Here is a 20,450-nt window from a genome sequence, read left to right as displayed (position 1 = left end):
TCCCTACATACTGACGTTCTGTGATCCCAGGCATAGTTCAGTTTACAAGCAGAATTCCTGCAACAATCTCCGATCCTGCAACAATCTCAGATCAACCATCATGCCTGTTGCAAACATCTTCACATTGTGGACGACATATGTAGCATAAGGAAAATATTTTCTCAAGTCTTGGGGAGCCCAAGGCCGCTATCGTTGGCAGAGGTTAAATCCAGAATGCTGCTCAATTCTTATTCTCATCTAGGTTTCCTTCTAGTTTTACAGTTGTTTGGGCTTTTTCAAAATGATTTTTTCAACAGTAGGTACTTGCATTTACATTTAGCAACTGTTTATCCCTATTTTACATATGCAGATTTTTTTTAAGTTTGGTTTTCTAAGACTGCAATTTCTTCCAATTCATGCAAAGTTTTTATTTGTGAGTTTCATGAGTGTCAGTTGGCTCCTGGCTCTTAGGAAGGATTGATGCCAGGTTGTGTGATCAATAAAGATTCATATTTTGACTACATGCTGGGTGTCGGGCGTGTACTATTTAGACTCCGCACATTCCCCCAAAAATGTTCACTTAAAGAATGTTATGCAGAATTGCCAACATGTAGAATTGCTTTTGTGTTAATACATACTGATTTTGTTTTCTTGTAGGTTTGGCAATGCTGACAACATCGCTTGGTCTTTATGTTATTCCATGGTGTACAAAAGCTTTACTACTGACGGCTATGATGTCCGTTATTGGGATGACCATGGGATTCTTGGATACAGGTTGGCAAACAAACTTATTTCTTCCTTTTCACCTTTATGTGCATCTCAGTCTCCCTCTTTAATGTATCACTCAGTGTTGAGTACAGCCACAGCTGCAGCCACAGTCAAAGAAACGTCCAGGCACATACTGGGGAGCGATGTAGATGTCTGTATTGATGAATCTTCTGACTGAACAATCCATGAGTCCTAAGCTGTCCCCTATAACATCGATCACATTTATTGAATCTGACTTGGATGCAGATGGGCATTCCACCATATAGTCTCTGACAGATGATATAGCACCATCACTCTGGATACAGTACTGCTGTTTCATGCATGCTTTACAAAGTTGTCGTTAATGTGCCTTTAAGCTGCAGGCCACTATTTGGGTTTAAAGTGTATGGAAACTTTCGGAAGATAAAGAAAGATCTCAGACTGCAAATGTTATAACCACTTGCAGAAATTTCGTTTTTTTCAGGCCACAACCGCAGCATAGTAGCAGTAATGCAACAAGTGATTCTGTTAGTAATAAAAAAAGTTAATTTGTGACGATTTACTGCACATCTGTGACAACCGAACCGACACAGAAGGTATTGCTCTGAATTGGGGTGAGTCAGAGGACAAACGACTCAGTTGTGTGGATCCACCTGTGTAAAGTGCATCCGTATTAAATCAATTTGATATGGTTAACTTGCTAATAAAATGTTATCACCGTAGGAAATAGGCTAAAATTTAACCCACTTTAGAGTGTGGGATACGGCAATTTGATAACTAGTGTTTTTGAGGAAATTATACCCTATGTAAAGTTTTTCTTTACCTTCAACAGTTTCAACTTATCACACAGTTTCTACCAATCCTTGGCACATAGTTAATCTTTAATTACCGACAGCTAAAGAGCTGGTGGTACTTTTTTTTTTGTTATATTGTCTTATTCCCAAGAACACACAAAGGGTTATTGGAGGAATACTTGCCATTTGTCTAACCACAGGCAATTGTTCAGGTTGGGTTATACCCCATCATCCTTTTACCATGCTACTTCAGATTAGCCACCTATTACATACACACCAATTATAACTTTTGTAAAACAGCAAAGACCTTCTTAAACTAAATGAGATTATTGAAATGTAGGGGAGCTGGATCACGAATGATGGGCTGGCTCTAAATCAGGATGAAAAAAAACTACCAATGCTTGGTTGAAAACTTTTGATTACAAACTAGAATAATAGTTAAATAATGCATGTGGCAGATGTAAAAATGCCCATTCCTCATGAAATAAAATTTGTGTGCTCTTTCGTTTAAAATGGACATTGAATACCATGCTGGCCATCTAACAAGGATTTGTTATTTCTCCAGTATTGTAGATTTCATAGATTCACATGCTTGAATCATTCCCCTTTGTTGAAGTGGGAGTCCCACAGTACAATAATAAAGCGATAGGTATCACTATAATCAGCCAAAATGACAATGAACCATTGGTTCTATAGCCTATCTAAGTCATTTTAAAAAAGGGCCAAACTATAAACTTTAGCCAATCAGGCGACCTTTTTAAAAAAAGGACCAGACTATAAACTTGAATCTTTAGCCTCTCAAGCAACATCACCCTCTAGAACACTCCCAAGAGAGGCTAGGTCACTGAGCAATGCTCAGGTTCTAATCCTCGTATCAATTCTTGAGAATACATCTCTTCAGAATTCTTTTTACATATATAGTTTCTCTGATTGGACAACATGTCAGAGCCATATGAAAAAGGACTTTTCAGAGCTTGTGACGCTTGTGGAAAAAAGAGGCTCCATTCTGATGACCCAAATAAAGAATGCATATATAACATATATTGCCTCCATCCAGAGCACAAGGTGAAAGATTGCAACATTTGCTGCACTTTTTCCCAGAAAACGCTAAAGGACAGTGAAGGTAAACTTTTGCGATGGCTACAGAAGCTTAATACTAAGTAATGCCCTGTATCTGAAGATGATAGCAATGACTCTTCAAAGACTGTGGCATCAAGAGAAGAGATAGATTTGGTGAAAATGTATCTTCATAATCACCTCGTAAAGCTATGGAAAAAACCCACAATAGTTCTTCTGGACAATTAAAAGCACATGAGGAATGTCCATCATCCTCAAAAAAGGGAAATATTTCCTTAGAAACGATTGGTTAGATCCTACCTCACTTTCCCTCAAGACTCCTATTAAGAAGGCCACGCAATCATTGCTGTTGACTTCAAAATCATTCTCAAAGATGTCAGTCTCCAAATGTCACTTTGCTGCAACAATGACGCCGGCGACATATATGATGACCACCACAGCGTCAACGTTCACTACAGCTGGCAGGCCCATGATAATTTCATCATCGTTGTTGTCCCCAACTATTATAACGGCGAGAATCCTTAAGCAGATGCTAACGACTTTCCCGTCGGCAAAATTGCTGTAGCTTGCAGTCCATTCCTTAATCCCAGCAATGAGAGACTTACCATCAACAAAGTTACTGTCGATGAGGGACAAGTCAACGCGGGAGCCGTTGACTAGGGACCTGTCGACAAAGTACACATCAATATGGCTACCACTGATGACTGACAAAACACCTATGAGAGACTTGACGACGAGGGAACAGTTGACGAAAGAACCGTCAATACTGTCATTACTTTTGAAATCCACCTCGTCGCCGAAGACATAATTTTTGCATTTGTCCTCAGTTACTCCAAGAAATAGGTCTCCAATTGAAATTCTACCAGCCCAGACTTCACTGAGTAAAGTTTTTCCCCTTCCACCAGCACATCTTTTAGATGATTATGATTCTGAAGAAGAGGGCCCCTTTGGAGTGGCTCATAGCCCAATGGACCTTCACCTCAATAGCCAGGAAGACTAGGAAGGTGACGGGCAATATTATGATGAATGTTATTATACTGCTGGAGAACAATCTGATTAATACCAGGAGAAATACTCCTCGAATGGTCAACATGAGCAACAATAACCCTCAGCTCAAATGCCTATGTCTTTAGTGAGTGTTAGACCTGGCATCTTTGGCGTGTTTTTTTCCTGTCTTTTTGCTTTTGACCTCCTGTTATTGACTGTGTGAGACCTCCATTTCTACCAGTGAGCAACTTAGAAAATATGCTCCAGGACCTCTAATGCAGGTTCACTAAACCGGCGAGCACAGCTCGATCAACGCAGACCCCAATGCCAATACCATCTCCTCTGGTTCAAACTCCTCTTTTACGACCCCCCAAGACTCGTTACTACTCCTGCCACCCCACTTCCACATGTGGCTTCTACCATAGTTGACCCTTCAGCTGATGAGCCACCTTCCATGGACGAACAGAGAGAGGAAGGGGAAACGAGAGACACTGACTAAATCCCTAATGAATGGGAGAACTATCTAATCCCAACTCCATCCTTTCCGGTAAGTGCCACGACCAACAGATTCCCCACTGGAGGAATTGGCGGATTCCATAATTTTATGGAAAGGGCATCAAGAGGTTTAAGCTTCCACTACTCACCAAAACAAGTGGATTGTTTCCTTTATGATTTTAAAAAGCCCACCAAAGAAATCTGTTCGGGCTATCCCTATCATTGCCTTTATTTGGCAAGAAGGCCTTAAATCATGAAAATCTGGCTACAGTTTCTGCAGTCATTCCCAGGCTTGACAAAAACGACAAAGCGCCTGATTACTCCAACATTTTTGATTGCCCAACCAAAACCAGGCTCAGTTGTATCCCAAGTGGCCCGAGGTTGCTCCAAGAATCCGTTCACTCCAATGTCAGCACCCCAGGACAGGGTTGGTCTCGGGCTCGCTAATATCTGAAAGAGATTGACTTCCATGGGAGCCACAACAGTTAGGGCGGCCAACTCCCTTGCAACATTAGGCTGCTACATATGCCAAATATGGTCAGATCTCCACACATATTGACCTCTTGCCTGAAGATGCCAAAATAGAAACCCGTAAGATACTGCAAGAAGGAGAAAGAATATCAGCTGAGGTAATAGACTGTGCTATTGATGTCTTAGTGACAGGATTCAGACAGCTTGCTGGTGCGGCTGTCCTACATAGCAAAAGATGGCTAAAAGCTAGGTCTTTCCACCTAGAAGTCCAAAGTGAAATCTATACTTAACTTTTGACGGTCAATTACTGTTTGGTAAGCATTTGTAAGAGGCATTCCAGTCCATCAAGATAGATTATTGATACTACCAAGTCCCTGGGAAATCTTCAATTTCAGAAGCAGTTTGTTCGAGAAGCTAGGGGAGAGAAGCTTATTCCTATAGAGGTGGTTATCAACCCTACAGAAATAAATACTGCCTGGTCAGACTCTGTACCGTCAACATATTCACAGCAGCAACAGAATTGCAGAAAACCACCAACTGCAGCATATAAAAACTCAACCTGAGGAAAGTTCTCTTCCTGAAGCAGGGATTACAGTAGAAAACAGTGACCACTGCATAATGCTAGCTAACCCACAAAACTCGCCCACCCCACTGGCGTGTTGAATTTCACATCATTTCCACCAGTGGTCCCTAATAACATTCGACAGGTGGGTGCTCGATGTGATCTCCTGGGATCATACCCTTGAGTTCATCAAAACACCACCAAACACCCCGCCAAAGGAACAACCCCATCGATACCTGAAACAATTCCTCCTGCAGATATCCACCATGATAAGGAAAGGAGCAATAGAATTTGTCCCTAAAGCTCAGAGATGCATGGTGTTTTACTCTAGTTTATTCCTTATACGAAAGAAGTCAGAAGATTTCCCCCGCCCCATACTAGACCTCCACATATTAAACAAATTCCTTAATAAAAAAACCAATCCAGGAGATCACATGACTGCCTTAGATCTTCTGGACGCATACTTCCATGTACCAATCCACCCGAAGCACCGGAAGTTCCTGCGATTCAAGGCAGCTGGCACCCACTACCAGTTCACAGTGTCTACTCGGACTAAAATCAGTACAGCACATTTTCACCAAAGTCTTAGCTCCAGTGGCAGCCTATCTCAGACAGGTTGGAGTTCAGTTCTTCCTATACCTGGACGATTTGCTGATAAAGGAGCACACACATTAGCAAATAGTAAAGACCACAACAACTTGTCTAACACTATTCCACAGATGAGGTCTCGCAGTCAACGACCAGAAATCTCACTTGAATCTGACAAAAACCTAACACTTAAGAGCATTTTTGGACATGGTCCAGAACAATCCTTTGGCATCGCAAGACAGATAAATACAAATTAGACAACTAGCGAAAAGATTGGCCACAAAAAACGCTGTTTCTGTCCGGATATACAAAACGGTCCTCTGAATGCTTTCCTCTTGCATTCATCTCATTCCTAACTGTTGCCTACATAATGAGCCACTCCAAGACGAATTGGATAAGTAATGGCTGCAGGCCCAAGGCACGTTTGAAAACATCATTGAGATCACTCCAACAATGGCACGACCCATGCTATGTTGGGCACAGATATCAAATCTTCCAAGGGTCTATCGTTTCTAACACAAATTCCTTAATATGTCATAACGGATGCAAGTTGGGGTGCTCACATACAAGACCTAACTATCAGCGAAAAATGGGATCTAAAGGAAACAAAATTGCGCTTCTGCAGGAGCTGAAAGCCATCGCTCTGGGGTTAAGAGCTTTCCTCCCCCAAGGTAGCGCAGTCATCGGTGCTCCTTCGTAAGGACAATACCACCAGCATGTTTTACATCAACAAGCAGGGATGCACACGCTCACCAGCACAGTCTCATCAAGCACAGGAAATCTGGAACCGGGCTCTTCAACATCATCTAACCCTCAAAGTAGTGCATGTCCCAGGAGTAGTCTGCATCCTTGCAGACTCATTAAGCAGGACCTGTATCACTTGCCACAAGTGGGAGCTCAACCAACACATTCTGGACAACCTATTCCATATTTGGGCCAAGCCAAACTTAGACCTGTTTGCAACAAAGGAGAACAAATTCTTCACAAGTTGGCATCAACAGGAGGGATCATCGAGGGAAGCGTTATAGATTCGATGGTCAGGAATCTATGCTTACGCTTTTCCCCAGTTTCCATTGATCCCAAGGTTTCTCACGAAGATGAAGTGAGAGCCCTGATGAATCCTCCTCATTGCGCTAAATTGGCCCATACAGTTTTAGTTTATGAAGCTCCTGCTCCTGTCAGAACAACCCCATGTTCAGTCAGGTCCGTCATCCCAACCCGACATCACACATCAGCACATACTAGTAAGTCCTCGGGTTCTACCACCACCAAATCAATCCACCAAGTGGGCAGCAGTGACGGAAGGCATCGTAAACAGCACAAACTATTCCAAAGAAATCTTCGCCATCGTAAAGTATTTTACCTCACCCACTGCAGATCAACAGCCATCATCCCATCTTGAGGACCTCTGTACCCAGGTCTCCCACTATTTCAGCCACAAGATCAGCAACATCTAAATCATGCCAGAATGTTGGATCCCCCAACCTGGCCCAACCTCACTTAATGCTTCTCTTAAGTTGCCAGCTGGATGAAGACCAAATGTCTGAAATTCAACACAGGCTGTTTCTCATGGCCAACACCATGCCTGGTCAGTCAAACCAAGAACCTGTGCATAGCAGTGGACAAACCTCTCTCGATAACCAGCCAGGCCAACTTCGCCACCTCATCCTGTTACTTCACCCTAAAACTCCTCAAAAAAAGTTTTAGATGGTTCTAAATAAACACACACAAAACTGCCAAACCCAGCCCTCATTACCAGCATATTGGGTTTCGGGCATCACACTCTGTCGACACCTTTGCCCAACTGACCAGAAGACTTCAGGTCATACAAAACACAGTGACCAGACTCAAACTCGGGTTCCCTCCCCGCACACACATCGCTTCATGCCTCAAAGGCATCCACTGGCTCCCTGTCCACAAACATGCACTCTTATTGCTCCTCACCCACATGTACAAAGCTTTGCACAAACCTAGCAACAGCCACATCAATATCCATACCCCCACAAGAAGCACCTGCTAGTCTACACTCCTCGTATCCGTAGAGCCAAGGCTGGCAGCTGCACCTTTTTGTAACTCACGCCCTAGGCTTGGAAAGACCTCCTCCTACATCATCATAGCCACCTCTTCTGTTCTTGAATCCTGCATGAAACTGAAAATGTGGCTCTTTGCCTAGACTGAAAACTCTGTGAACTCCGTCGCCCTCTTAGGTAGTGCCTTGATACTTTCCCAGATGAGATGTGTGCTCTGCCACAATAGTCATAACATCCTGAATTCTATGGGCAGGGCCACTGGAATCCTGCAATTGTGCGCCTTCGGCGTCTTTTGTAAAATTATAGATTTGCTGCATTTGGCACATAGACACAATCCCTTATCTTCTGCATAATCTACAGATTTCAACAAAAACAAATGATTCTACCTCTAATGGTTCAAAAAGTACTAAAAAACGGAGCAAACTGTGTGGCTGCGCAGTGGAGAGGGTCCTTTGCAAAGGGTGACTGGTTAACTTTCTGTTGCTTACTGATACATTTTGGTGTTAAACTAGTACTATAGAGGTGCAACCGATGCCCAGACAGTGTTAACACGTGTAAAATTTACAAAATAGTGAAGTTATAATATGATTTACCTTTAGAGTAGGAGGGCTGCATTGGAGGAGAAAGTGGCGCTCTGTGCAGCTTGCGACTGCACAGCTCAGCAGATTTAACAGGCCTGTCAGACTGAGTCTGGTGCAGCACTGGTAATCTGTAAAAGGTGTGAGAAGTAACAGAGAAAGTTGAGGTGAGTACCCTTGTTGGGGTTGAGGCTGGGATTGCCTGAAGTGTCCAGAAGGGACAAATAGTTTTATTTTGTTTTGCAATAGACTAAAAACACTGTGGATATCCAAATGGCATGAGTCTGTTTTTTGGTTGCTCGACGTCACACCCTCTGTGAAAATTTAAAAACCGCCACGTTTGCTTAAGGAATAGCCCAGTGTCCTTGCAGTGCCTCTGCTTGCATTTGGCTTGAAGTACTTCGAAGTAGCTTTAAAATGGATACACACATTTACTCTCTCCATGGTTTGTGTGTAAGGTCTATTTTAAGCACTGCTTAGCATAGTACATGCTCTAATTTTGTGCTGCAGCAGTGCTGTTTAACATTGCTTTAAGCAGGGTTTTTTTTCCCGATGGATACTTCTACTTGCAAATTTCTCACCTATTAAATGTCCCTAGGTGCAAGACTTGATCTGAAGACTTTTGATATCACTCTTTTGCTGGGGGAGCGGGGGGGGGGGCTGGGGGTTGGGGGATGCTGGCTGTTTCCTTCTCATCAACCAAAAACAATTGCACTGTGACTTCACTTGAGCAATAACACACCCATCAGCGGGGAATCCGTTGAATTTCCTATTTTTCGGCACCCTTAAATGCATATCAGATGCATCTGTCCTCGCAAATCTCAGTGTTTCTACGCAGAGAATTCTCTCTAAAATGATTTCAGTTCAGTGCCTCAGTGATGTCCCCTCCCAGGAAGTCCGGGTTTAAGCCTTATTGTGATTGTGATGGCCACATGTTTATCACTGGCCCCCACAAAGTTTGCCTCTGTTGCTAGAGTTAAAGGCACAACTCGAAGTCTTAGGGGCAGTGCCCCAGTATGAACGCCAAAGCCATTTCAGGAACACAAGGCCACATTTTTTATGGGCCTCAACGTTTGTCCTCCTTAACGTCATTCACATTCCACATCATCCTCTTTCCATAACAGACCTGGTGCTGGGTCCCTTCAACGCTGATGGAGATCCAAGTGCAAACTCCTTCAGCCACTGTGATTCCAGTAGAGTAGTCCTTCGAGGATGAATATCTCTTCCGACTAACCACTCCCCAGCAGTGCTGCCAGTGCTAATTGCAGGGCCTTTGCGGGTCCCATTGCTGCTTCCTTTTGCTCTAGAACAGAGCTGTCCTTAGTTCTGGGGGCAGATTGTTCACTTTGCCTCCATGCATTGATGGCGATATTTTGGGGATTGCTCCTTCTGGTGCGCCAAAGAGCCCCATGGGACCATTAGATGCTCCACTTAGGGTTCTGGCTGTGGGTCCTCCCATGACACCAGCTCACCTTTGTTCTATTATAAACACCTTTGGTTCCATCCTCATTCATTGTAGTGCTGAACGCCTCTCTAGTAGGTACTTTGCTGGTGGCGAGGCTGGGTCTGGCATCTCTTCCAATGTGGGTATCGGTACCAACGCCATTGCCACTTCTGTCATCTAAGGTACAGTCAGCACTGAGCTCTGCAGAAATCCTACTGAGGTCCAGAAAAGAGGCCTAGAGAATTTTGGAAGGAGAAAGATCAGTGATTAATTTGTAAACAAAAAATGTGCTGGGGCTCTCGTCAGGAGGCAGCTTGCACCAGGTCATTTCTTCTGTAAGCGCATCCTAAAACAGAACTCGTGCCTACCAAAAATTGTGTCCGTGCTTCAGTACCTTTGGGTCGAGTTTGTGCTATAAGCGCCGACGTTCATGATTAAGTGCTGTTGCGGAGCACCGGAAACCATCAGCTCAAAGTAAGTACTGAGAAAGATACAGACCAGAACATGCCTCCTCCAGCCAGTACTATTGGCAGACCATGCACAACCTAATTGGGTCAGATTCGGATCCCAAGAAGATGCCAGAAGTGATGTTGTATGGCACAGTGACTGCAATGAGGCTGCCATCCCATTCTTCAGTCATTGTAGACCACCTAATCCAAAGGACTGGTGGGTTAGACACTTCACTGGACATTAACCCCTATTGAAGTGACCTCTTTTCATATTGTCTTTAGGAAGGCAGATGACATTTTGGAATTACCTCTTCCTACCATTGAATCCAAATCAAACTTCCCACAGAAGTTCTTCAACCTACCTTCCCTTCGGTAGAACCTTTACTGCCTTTTAATGAGGCACTATTGAACCAGTGAGAGGTGCGTGAGAGGCCCACCTCAGCCTCAAGAGTGAACCACAAGGTGGCAAGGAGATTAAGGCCAACTCCAGGTGATCCACTATTCCTGACAGTCCAGCCCTTTCCAGAAATCTAGTGGTGCAGGCATCTTCCCGAATAAAAGAAAATCCAGCAGCTTTCCTGGATCACCTTCCTGACAAAAAGTCATAAAAGTTAGAATTTGTAGGAAAATGTTTCTGTTAAGAAACTAGGCGGTCCGTTCCCTGGACATGGCCCATCTCCTTGGCAGATCTATGCTTGCTTTTTGGCATATGGCAGCAGTGGTTGTCACCTCTTTACCAGATCACCTTAAAGAGTGTTTTGTAATGGTTCTTGATAGACAAGACTCATCATGGCACATTTACAGCTGTCTCAGTCGCGAGAGCCATGGGCTCCTCTTACATCACCATGTCTGGCTCGAGTCCATGGGCTTCTCGCACTCTCAGAAACAGAAAACACTGCTATGGCAGTACAGAGTCAGAGGAAAAGGTAGGATTTGTCAGACCCACCAACTCTTCTCCTCCTCTTAGCTGCACCTGGAAGGCAGTTTTAGTTTCCCCTTGAAACACGAAGAGCATTCTGTGAGAGGACTGGTGTCCTCCAGTCTGGAGGGCTGTGATATTAGACCAATGGGTCTTTCATATTTTAGAAAGAGGGTATGTCCTACCTCCCACTGGCTTCCTTCTCATTTGATCCCTACCCCTTGACTTAAAAGACAATCGGCTGATTTAGCAGCAGGAGGAATGGAGCCTTCGTTCTAGAGCAGGAAATTGGTCAAGGGTACTACTCTATGTACTTGCTGGTTCCCAAGATGGACAGCGTTCTTTGTCTTCCAATAATCCTAGATCTCAGGCTCTTGAATTGTTACCTATGAAATGAAAAGTTCAAGATGCTGGTTCAGGTTCTTCTGGCACTCCGAGCTGTAGACTGGATGGTGCCTTTCGACTTGCAGGACTTGTACTTCCTAATACCAGTCTTCATTTGCACAGCAGGTCCACACGCTACTAGTTTGCAGTCCTCCCATCTGGACTTAAATGGCCACTTTCTTCACAAAGGCGATCGCAGTTCTTAAGGCCTATTCAGGAGCTGAGGGATCTGTGAATTCCTGTACCTCTAGTACTTGGCAGGCCAATCCTCTCACACCCTGTAGGAAACTGGGTTTCTGTTGTAGTGCCCCCCCCCCGCCAAACTTTTTGAATGGTTTTTGATGCAACGTTGACTGAAGTGTACTGGGTCCCTGCTAACCAGGTTCCCAGTGCCAGTGTTCTTCCCCTATTGTTTCCTCAGTTGGCACAACTGTAGTTCACATATAAGTCTCTAATAAAAGGTACCTCTGGTACCAAGGGCCTTGTGGTTAAAGCGGGTCCCTCAGGCCTACAGCACAAATTGTGCTACTCTAAGGGACCCCTCGCCAAGCACATGCACACTGCCACTGCAGTTTGCATGTCTTGATGCAGACAAAACTGAAGGAGTGACATGGCACACATCCCTGTGTGCCATGCCCAAAGATACTGCATGCGCTGTAGCTAGGACATCCCTCTAGCAGGCCTTAGCCCTAAGGCAGGGTACACTATAGCTCCTGTGAGGGCATATCTGCATAAGCAGATATGCCCCTGCAGTATCCTTGTCGATTCCTGGATATTGTAAGTGATCAGGGAAGCCATGGTAAGCCTATGGGCTGGACACTAGTCTTTACGAGTTCCCCAGCTCCATCATAACTTAACTGAAGTATGCAATGTTTGATACCAAACATCTCGTCATAATCAACCTACACTGATTCCAGTGTCATATTAATTAAAAATTGGACACAGGGGACCCCTTAAAGGAGTCCCCCGAAACATAACCACCCTTAGTGTGGACACCGACTGGCCTAAGCTAGACAGTGTCCTGACTTCATGGGGTGCCTGCACGCTCAGAGGTCGAGAACAATGCCTTTCCTGGATGGAAGTGTTCACACCTCTCCCTGGTCAGAAAGACCCATTTGTGGCGGGGCACTCAAAAGGCCTTGCCGCTATTTTAACACAACCTCAGCCTCTCTTGTTAGAAGAAGCAGGCACCCTTTCTATCCTCACCCACATTTGGCAGGAGTGCAGGTGGGAAAACTCAGCTAAAGTAGTAGGTGTGCCCCTTTTGGCCAACTCTAGCTCTCCAGTGCCGAAGGCGAGGTGAAGTACACTTTTCATCTCCACCATCTTGGAGATTGTGGGACGTATCCAATCAGGGCTAGGTCTATGTCCCACTCCCACAGGAGGCGGGCAAAATAGAGGGTGTAGACACCCCAGGTAATGAGCCCATTTGCCAATACCGGTCACTTTCTGGTAACACCCCTAAATGCATTATTTAGGTGGCATCCATAGACTTGAACTTCAGTTCCTGATGACCCGGGAAGAGCTGGACACTACAGAGTTACACAAGCAGAGAAGACTGCAGAGAACTACTGACTGGGCCCCAGCTCTACCGGCCTGTCTGCAGCCCCCGATGAACCTGCGGCAAGAGAAGACGTCCTGCAGCCAAGCAACCTCCAAAACCTTGGGCGCACTGCCTGCCTTCGACAAAGATCAAGATCTCTTGAGAACAGTAGACCTGTTCAAAACCAACCATCTTCAAGCAAAGACTCTGGGAGCTGAAAAAACACGAAACCCTGTTCCCGGTTCTACCTCTGCACCCTATGTCTCTGGCCCAAGTCCAAGTGACCCACTGGTCCCGGTGCGGTTCCCCAGTGCGAGTTAATTTTGGGTTGACTCCGACAACCCTGCACCCGTCCGCCCTTAGCCTTGGTGAAGAAGACCAATGGTGTCTCTACTTTCCTGAGCATCGCAACTGAGCCTGCAGCCTGTTTCCGATTTGGCCTTTCTCCATTGCTTTTCATTGGGCACCCAATGCTTTTTTGGCACCCTGCACCCAGCAACCTCTGTGCTGCTGGTGGTGTAGTGTTGGTGCTACTTTGGGCAATGCCCAGTTCTTGCTTCAGCCCCCGGAGACTGGCACCCCAAGCTGCTGCTCGATTGCCCCATTGTTCATTGAGTTGTATTGGGCCCGACATTGTATTTTTGCCTGGCTGCCCCTGTGCCTCTGGCGGTGTACTAATGGTGCTAAACTGAGCCTTGCCCAATACTGACCTTAACTCATGAAGAATGGTCTTGCAAGTCAATGTTATCTATATGTGTGCTGAATGTTTTCTTCCTTCCTTAGGTGAACATTGCAAAGTCTGACAACTGCACTAAGTGTCCACTTTTGATATTGAAATGTATTTCTATTGCAAAATGTATTTACCTAAGACGAAGTTCTGTGGTTCTGAAAAATAAATCTAACCAAGTATTATTTTTATAAATTGGTCTCTGATTTATTCATTGAGTGAGTCTTATCTATTGCCACTGTGTGTACAACAAAAATTTAACACTGCCCTCTGATAAGCCTAACTGCTCGCCCACACTAGCACAAAAGAGAGCATTAGTATGATCTACTTTAGCCTCTGTAAAGCCTCTGGGGATCGACTGGACCCTCTGCACACTATACCTCTTTTTATTGTAGTATAGATAGCCAGCTTCCTACACACCTTCTTCTTTGTAACATGTTTGGGGTTCTTCTCCATTAACTGGTGGCCGCATCCAGGAAATGCCAAGTAGTAGGATGTACTTAAGAGTTACCCCTTTTAACTCCTTAGCTATTAGTACAAAATATGTATAGTGCTGCAGCACTGTGAGGAGCGAGTCCCCCGGGGCCCCCACAGGCTGGATTTGTGGGTGCATGTGTGAGAGAGTAAAATTTATGATCAACAAAAAAAGACCTTGCAAGAAAATGAGTTTAGAGTTCTTGGGGCCATGATAGATTTGCTTGCCCATTAGAGGGCAGTGAATAAGTCTCCCCTTTTTTTTCCTTTGTTGGGCTAAGCAATACCATCTTGACTCTGAAGCCATACAACTACAACTGCTCCAGCGGTATTAAAGTGTTCAGCGGTGCAGCAAGTGCCCTCTCCATGGGCCCCCCTGAGTCCAGATCCTCTTTGGCGAAGGCAGGCTGCATGCAGTTCATGCAGACCGTCTCCTCCACCTCATCTAGCGTTGCCACTTGTTGCAGCAAGTAGGACTGTAGTGGCCCCCAAATATCTTTGGGCCTAGAGGTCATGGGTTGAGTTTCTGCATGGATCCTACTCTGGTCTTGGCAATATACCATATCCTGAACCCACTCCTTAAATTTAGGGGCGCGACCTCTCCCCCATCTACAGGCAAGCCGTCGTTTGGCCAAAAATAACGATACATCCAAGAATTTCCTGCTGCTGTTCGGTATCTGTGCTGTGTAGCCTAATAACAATATCAGTGGGTCTTTAGGAACCCTAGATTCTAGCATCTGTTCTTTTGCGTCGTGCACATGTTCCCAATATAGCCCCACTTGAGGGCATTCCCATGCCAAGTGTAGGAAGCCGGCCCCGGGTTGTCTACATCGTTCACAACAGTCTGTGTCAGCTAGGTGAAACCTGTATTTGCGCGCAGGGGTGTAATAGATTCTATGTAGAAATGTATAATGTATGATTTTGAAGCGACAACTGGACGTTATATGCCCTGTAAGTCAACAGCAATATTCCCATTGCTTATCAGTTATCTCCCTGCCTAGATCCTCATTCCAGTTTCCCTGTGCCATGCCCTTCTCTTCCGGGGTGTGAGTGTGAAGACTATCGTATATGCGTGAGACCATGTGTGTGCCATCAGTGCTGCACAATACAGCATTTAGGGGGCCAACGTAGATAGTTTTTTTCGGGTACTCTGGGAGTAGAGCCCTCATACTTTCCTTCAGTCGTATAAAGTAAAAAACTTCCAGGGGGTTAGGGGTATGGTCACCAAAGAGACATTCTCGAGTACGAAATTCAAGTCCAGTAAATAAGTCCCCCCATGAAGTTATGCGAAGTGTGCGGCACATTTTCTGAAATCCTACTTCTCGTAGCAGTTCTACTCTGGGATGATATGTGAGAGGCATTTGTGGCGCATAAAGCAGTGGCGATTGTACTTTACGCAAAATTCTCTGCCAGGCATCAATCGTGCAGGATACAGTGGTCAGGGGAGTGTCCAAAGCACTAGCGGGCCCATAGATAATTCCATTTAGGGGTATGGGGTGTGCGATCCAGTCTTCGACAGCAATCGGGGGCTTGTATCGAGTGGGTTTAACCCAGTGATATAAATGATGGGCCTGCGCACTAAGGTAGTATGCCTCAAAGTCCGGTATATCAAAGCCCCCCTTGTCATATGGTTGTGTCATAACAGCCCATTTGAGTCTTGGTTGTCGTCCTAACCCCCCCCCCCCCCCCCCCCCCCCATCAAATCAGTTCAGATTTCAAAGTCTTAAAGAAGAAAGCGCCTAGGTAATAAGGGATGTTAAGAAAGTAATATAAGAAGCGTGGTAGTATGACTATTTTAATAAGGGAAACTCTGCCAGCCAACGACAAAGAGAGAGCAATCCATTGCGTGACAGTATCTATCAATTTCGTAATGGCCGTTCCATAATTGAGCCGCAATGTCTCTCCCCTGTCTCTAGAAATCTGAATCCCCAAATATCGCAAATATCGCAAATATCGCAAATCAGAGTGGCACCATTCCAGGGGTAAGACCAATGGAAACTCAATCACCGCCGGAGTTAGCGGAAAGAACTGTGACTTTCCCCAGTTAATGGCGACTCCGGATAGTCTACCAAAGACAACAAATTTGCGCAACAGAGCATTTAATTTATTTTGAGGGTCCGTGATATATAGTGACATAATCAGCGTACATTGAAATGGATATCTGGAGCTGGAAGCAACGGAAAGCGCTGTCCTGATGTAACTGTCTTGTACAACATGCTAATGGTTCAATCGCTATAGCAAATAGTAGGGGGGATAGGGGCATCCCTGACGGGTGCCCCTAGTAATCATGAGGGACTCCGATAGGCGTCCATTTGCAAGTACTTTCGCCATAGGCTCCGTGTACAACAATTGCACCCATGCCAGAAAAACTAAGGGAAAGCCCATTTTGCGTAAAACAGTAAAAAGATAGCGCCACTTCACAGAATCAAACGCCTTAGAGGCATCTAAAAACACTGCGGCGAGTGATAGCCGTGTGGCCAATACTTTGGCCAAGATTTTTGCGTCACAATTTATCAACGACAATGGCCTGTGAGAGTCAGTGTGTAGGGTTCTTGCCTGGCTTCAGCAGGGATGTGATCACCACTTCGCGCATAGACCGGGGCAGTAGCCCCACCTCAAGGGAGTCTTCAAACACCTCCTTCAGTACTGGCGCCATAATGTAGATATAACATTTGTAGAATTCAGCGGGAATCCCATCTAAACCTGGTGCCTTTCCATTTCCCAGGGACATTATGGCTTCCTTAATTTCATCCAGTTGTAACGGAGCACTTAAAAATGTTCTGTGCACATCACTCAGCCAGCACAATGCCACCTCACCTAAAAAGCAGTCTAAATCTATTTCCCCCGTGGATTGCGTAGTAAATAAGCGCGCATAGTGTGTTTGAAGGGCATTCAAAATTCGGTCATTGTCCCTGCAGGCCTCCCTCCCCCGATCGATAATTTCTAGTATGGTGTTGGTGCCCCTGTCAGTCCGCACCACCTCAGACAATGCTTTCCCTGGCCGTTCTCCCTCACTATATATTTGTGGGCAACCCAGTATTTACTTCTAAATTTTGTTTCATTCTGCGCCTCCTCATATTCTGACAATTTAGTTCGAAATTGTTGGTGTGCAATCCCTCCATCCCGTCCCGTCCTCTGTCTCTCCAGAGCCCTTAACTCTCCCTCTAATTTGTGCAGGGTGCGGTGAATATCTCGGAGCACCCCAAGGCTCTTGGCAATACACCACCCTCGGACTGTGACCGTAAGGGCCTCCCACACCATCCCAACGCTATCTACCTCGTCTTTATTACGAGGAAAAAAGTCCTTTGTCTTCCCCCAGTTCCTCGCGGAATACTGTATCTAGGAGGGCAGTTGGTTGAAGCCGCCAGGTGCACCTAGGGCGGTCATATCCGGGTATAGCCAGTGTGATTAATACAGGACAATAATCTGACTGAGTTCTGGCTAGATGTCTGGCCTCAGTGACACCGAGAGCTAGGTCCCAGGATAAGAAACAGTAATCGAGTCGCGTCCATGTACCTGTATAAGAGGTGAAGTGTGTACCCTCCCGAAGAGTGGGATGCATGTGCCTCCAACTGTCCACCAGGCCACCCTCCTCCACAATGCCCTGTAACGCCTCTCTCATCCTGGGATGATATTGTGCCTGACCATCCGCTCTATCTAACGTGGGTTTCACCGCCACTTTGAAGTCGCCTCCCCAGATGATATGCCTAGAGCCGACATCCAATATCTTCCCCCATAGTAGTGTGAAAAACTCTGGAGCGTCTGTATTTGGAGCATAACAGTTGACAATGGTAACTGTATCACCTCCCAATCTCCCCCACAATATCACATAGCGTCCAGCCTTGTCTACCTGCTGCCCCAGTAGTCTGAAGGGAACCGTACAGTGTATCAGTATGGCAGTGCCCCTAGCGTATGAGAAATAATTAGGAGAAACTCTGACTCCCGCCCATTTGCCAGCAAAAGAGGAATTAGTCTGAGGGGGCATATGCGTCTACTGCAACACCATGTTTACCTTATGTCTATCTAAGTAGGCCAATACCGGTCTACCTTTTCAAGCATCCTTAAGTCCCCTGATATTCCAGGAGAGTATCGTAAATGTGTTTGTGGGGTGTTCACTCATCAGGATGACATATTATGTGTGCAACATACAACCGCAATGTCCGGAATGGTATCTCCATCCACCAGCTTCCATCACTGCCCAATAAGTTTTCTCGTGCATCCAGCACCAACAGTTCAACTTGCAACAGCACCCTCCGTCCCCCACCCACTCTGAGGCTCCCTCAACTTGCCAACAGTTTCCTCCCCTGCCCATTTCCCCCCGTCAATGACTTTGACCAATAGAAACCATCATCTCCCAACCAACCCCACAACAAACACCCAATCCCTCCCATCACGCTTTCAGGAGATATACACAAGCATTCCATTTTCCCCTCGCCCATCCCCCCAAGCAACCCCAATTTTCCAGAATATTCTGCCCTCCCCCATCCATCCCCCCCAACCAAAAATACCATCGCTATCCCGATGATATAGTTCAACATAGGGGTATACCCATAGGAGGACAGCATTAGACAGTCACACAGCCACCGTCCCTCCCCAAGCCCTGGAATCTATACGACCACTGGGCACTATCTGAGATTGGGCGGTGGGGCCTGGAATAAGTTACCACTGGATCACTATAATCGTCTTTATCCTGTGCATTATAAAGTGTCCCCAGCCACTCCGCTCCTTCGGGATGCACCAGCATCACATGTGCTGGCCATGGGTGAGAATCCCAGCTGTGGTCGTGAAAATTAAAGTGTCCTCATCCTCTTCTTGCATGTTGTCACGCTGTGCCGGGTCTCGACCATTCGCCCCCCGCTGCGTCCACTTCCATTGTCGGAGATAGTCCTCCACTTGTTGCGGGTTGGTAAAAAAACGTTGTTTGCCTTGGTGTGTCACGCGGAGTCTCGCAGGATAAAGTAGCGCATAATCAATCTGCGCTGCTCGCAGTTTCTTTTCCACCTCTAGAAACTTGCGGCGCTCTTCTTGCACTAGTCGAGTGAAGTCCGGGAAAATCGAGAATGATACACCTTTGTAATTTAAATTTTGCATCGTGCGCGCAGCACACAGGGCTACATCGCGGTCGCGATAATTTAGCTGTCTTGCAATTATGGGTCTTGGTGGCTGTCAAAGTTTTGGTTGAGGGCCTAGAGACCTGTGTGCACGCTCAACGATGAATTGCGTAGAGAAGGCCTCCGCTCCAATTGCGGTCAGAAGAAGTTTTTCGATATAGTCCTCCATACGCCCTGTGTTTGTGGACTCCGGAATGTTGGTCACGCGGATATTATTGCGCCTACTACAGACTTCTAAATCCTCATTTTTTGCCGCAATTACCTGTAGTAGGTTGTCCATCCTCGCCAGTTGCGACGTATGACTGGCAGTGGCATCATCGGTATCGAAAATACTCCTTTCAGCTCATTTAGCGGTTCCTTGTGCTGATCCACTTTGTGCACTATTGCGTCCATTCTGGAAGACATCCGATCCACCTTATCTACCACAGTGGTGAATCCTTGTCTCATTTCCTGCAATATTTGGCGCATATCTAGATCTGCAGACGGCGCTCCGCCGCTCGCCATTTCTGCGCCATGCGATTCAGCTACTGCCTCAGCAAGTTTGAGACCCTTTTTTGGCGCCTCAAAAGTGATCTTCGACTGGCGAGTGTCCAGTTTCCCCATATTGTCTAATATTAGGAGATATCTCCGGTCTACCTCTGACGCTCAAGGGCCGGTCAGCAAGGGTGTCCTTGTGTCAATATACTGGGGATGTCCACTGCAACTTCAGGCTTGCAAACAGTGCTCCCAAGCTTTCTGGACCTCCATGCGCCTATAACAGGGCCTTCCACTCCCGCTTTGTACACTCTGTGCTACCAAGAACAAGCAAGGGTCAAATGTCAGAGGAGACCATATATGCCAGCACTCTAGTGGATTGTTTGGGAGCAACAGAGGTCGTGTCCACTGCCATAGCCGTCCCCTTCTGTCCGACCTGGTTCTGAATCTGATATTAAACACGTCGCAGTGCTTATCACCTCTCACCTCGTGTCTTGCAGTATAAGCCTCCAGTCAATGCAATACCATGTACGTGGGAGATCACAATCAGTCCAGCCTTGCCACTCCCGAGTGTCCGCAATTCGCCTACATTTTCATCCCGTGGGACCACAGTGATA

The 20,450-nt window shown here is 45.9% G+C and overlaps 1 protein-coding gene across 2 annotated transcripts in view; it reads left to right on the top strand.

The window, feature by feature from the left end:
- The window catches only part of LOC147708682 (solute carrier family 60 member 1-like), a 218,791-nt gene that overhangs the window by 179,233 nt on the left and 19,108 nt on the right, over positions 1–20,450 (top strand). For both annotated transcript variants that reach the window (XR_015296654.1, XM_086927336.1), the window contains exon 3: positions 637–753. Coding sequence is in view for 1 of the 2 variants with exons in the window: in XM_086927336.1 (XP_086783462.1) it covers positions 637–753 (117 nt within the window). In the remaining variant the exon portion in view is untranslated. The remainder of the gene's footprint in view (positions 1–636; positions 754–20,450) is intronic.

The sequence above is a fragment of the Lissotriton vulgaris genome, chromosome 6 (genome assembly GCF_964263255.1).
Source record: "Lissotriton vulgaris chromosome 6, aLisVul1.2, whole genome shotgun sequence".
Taxonomy (NCBI): domain Eukaryota; kingdom Metazoa; phylum Chordata; class Amphibia; order Caudata; family Salamandridae; genus Lissotriton; species Lissotriton vulgaris.
Note: the sequence above shows the minus strand (reverse complement) of the source record. Positions and strands in the feature narration are given on the sequence as shown.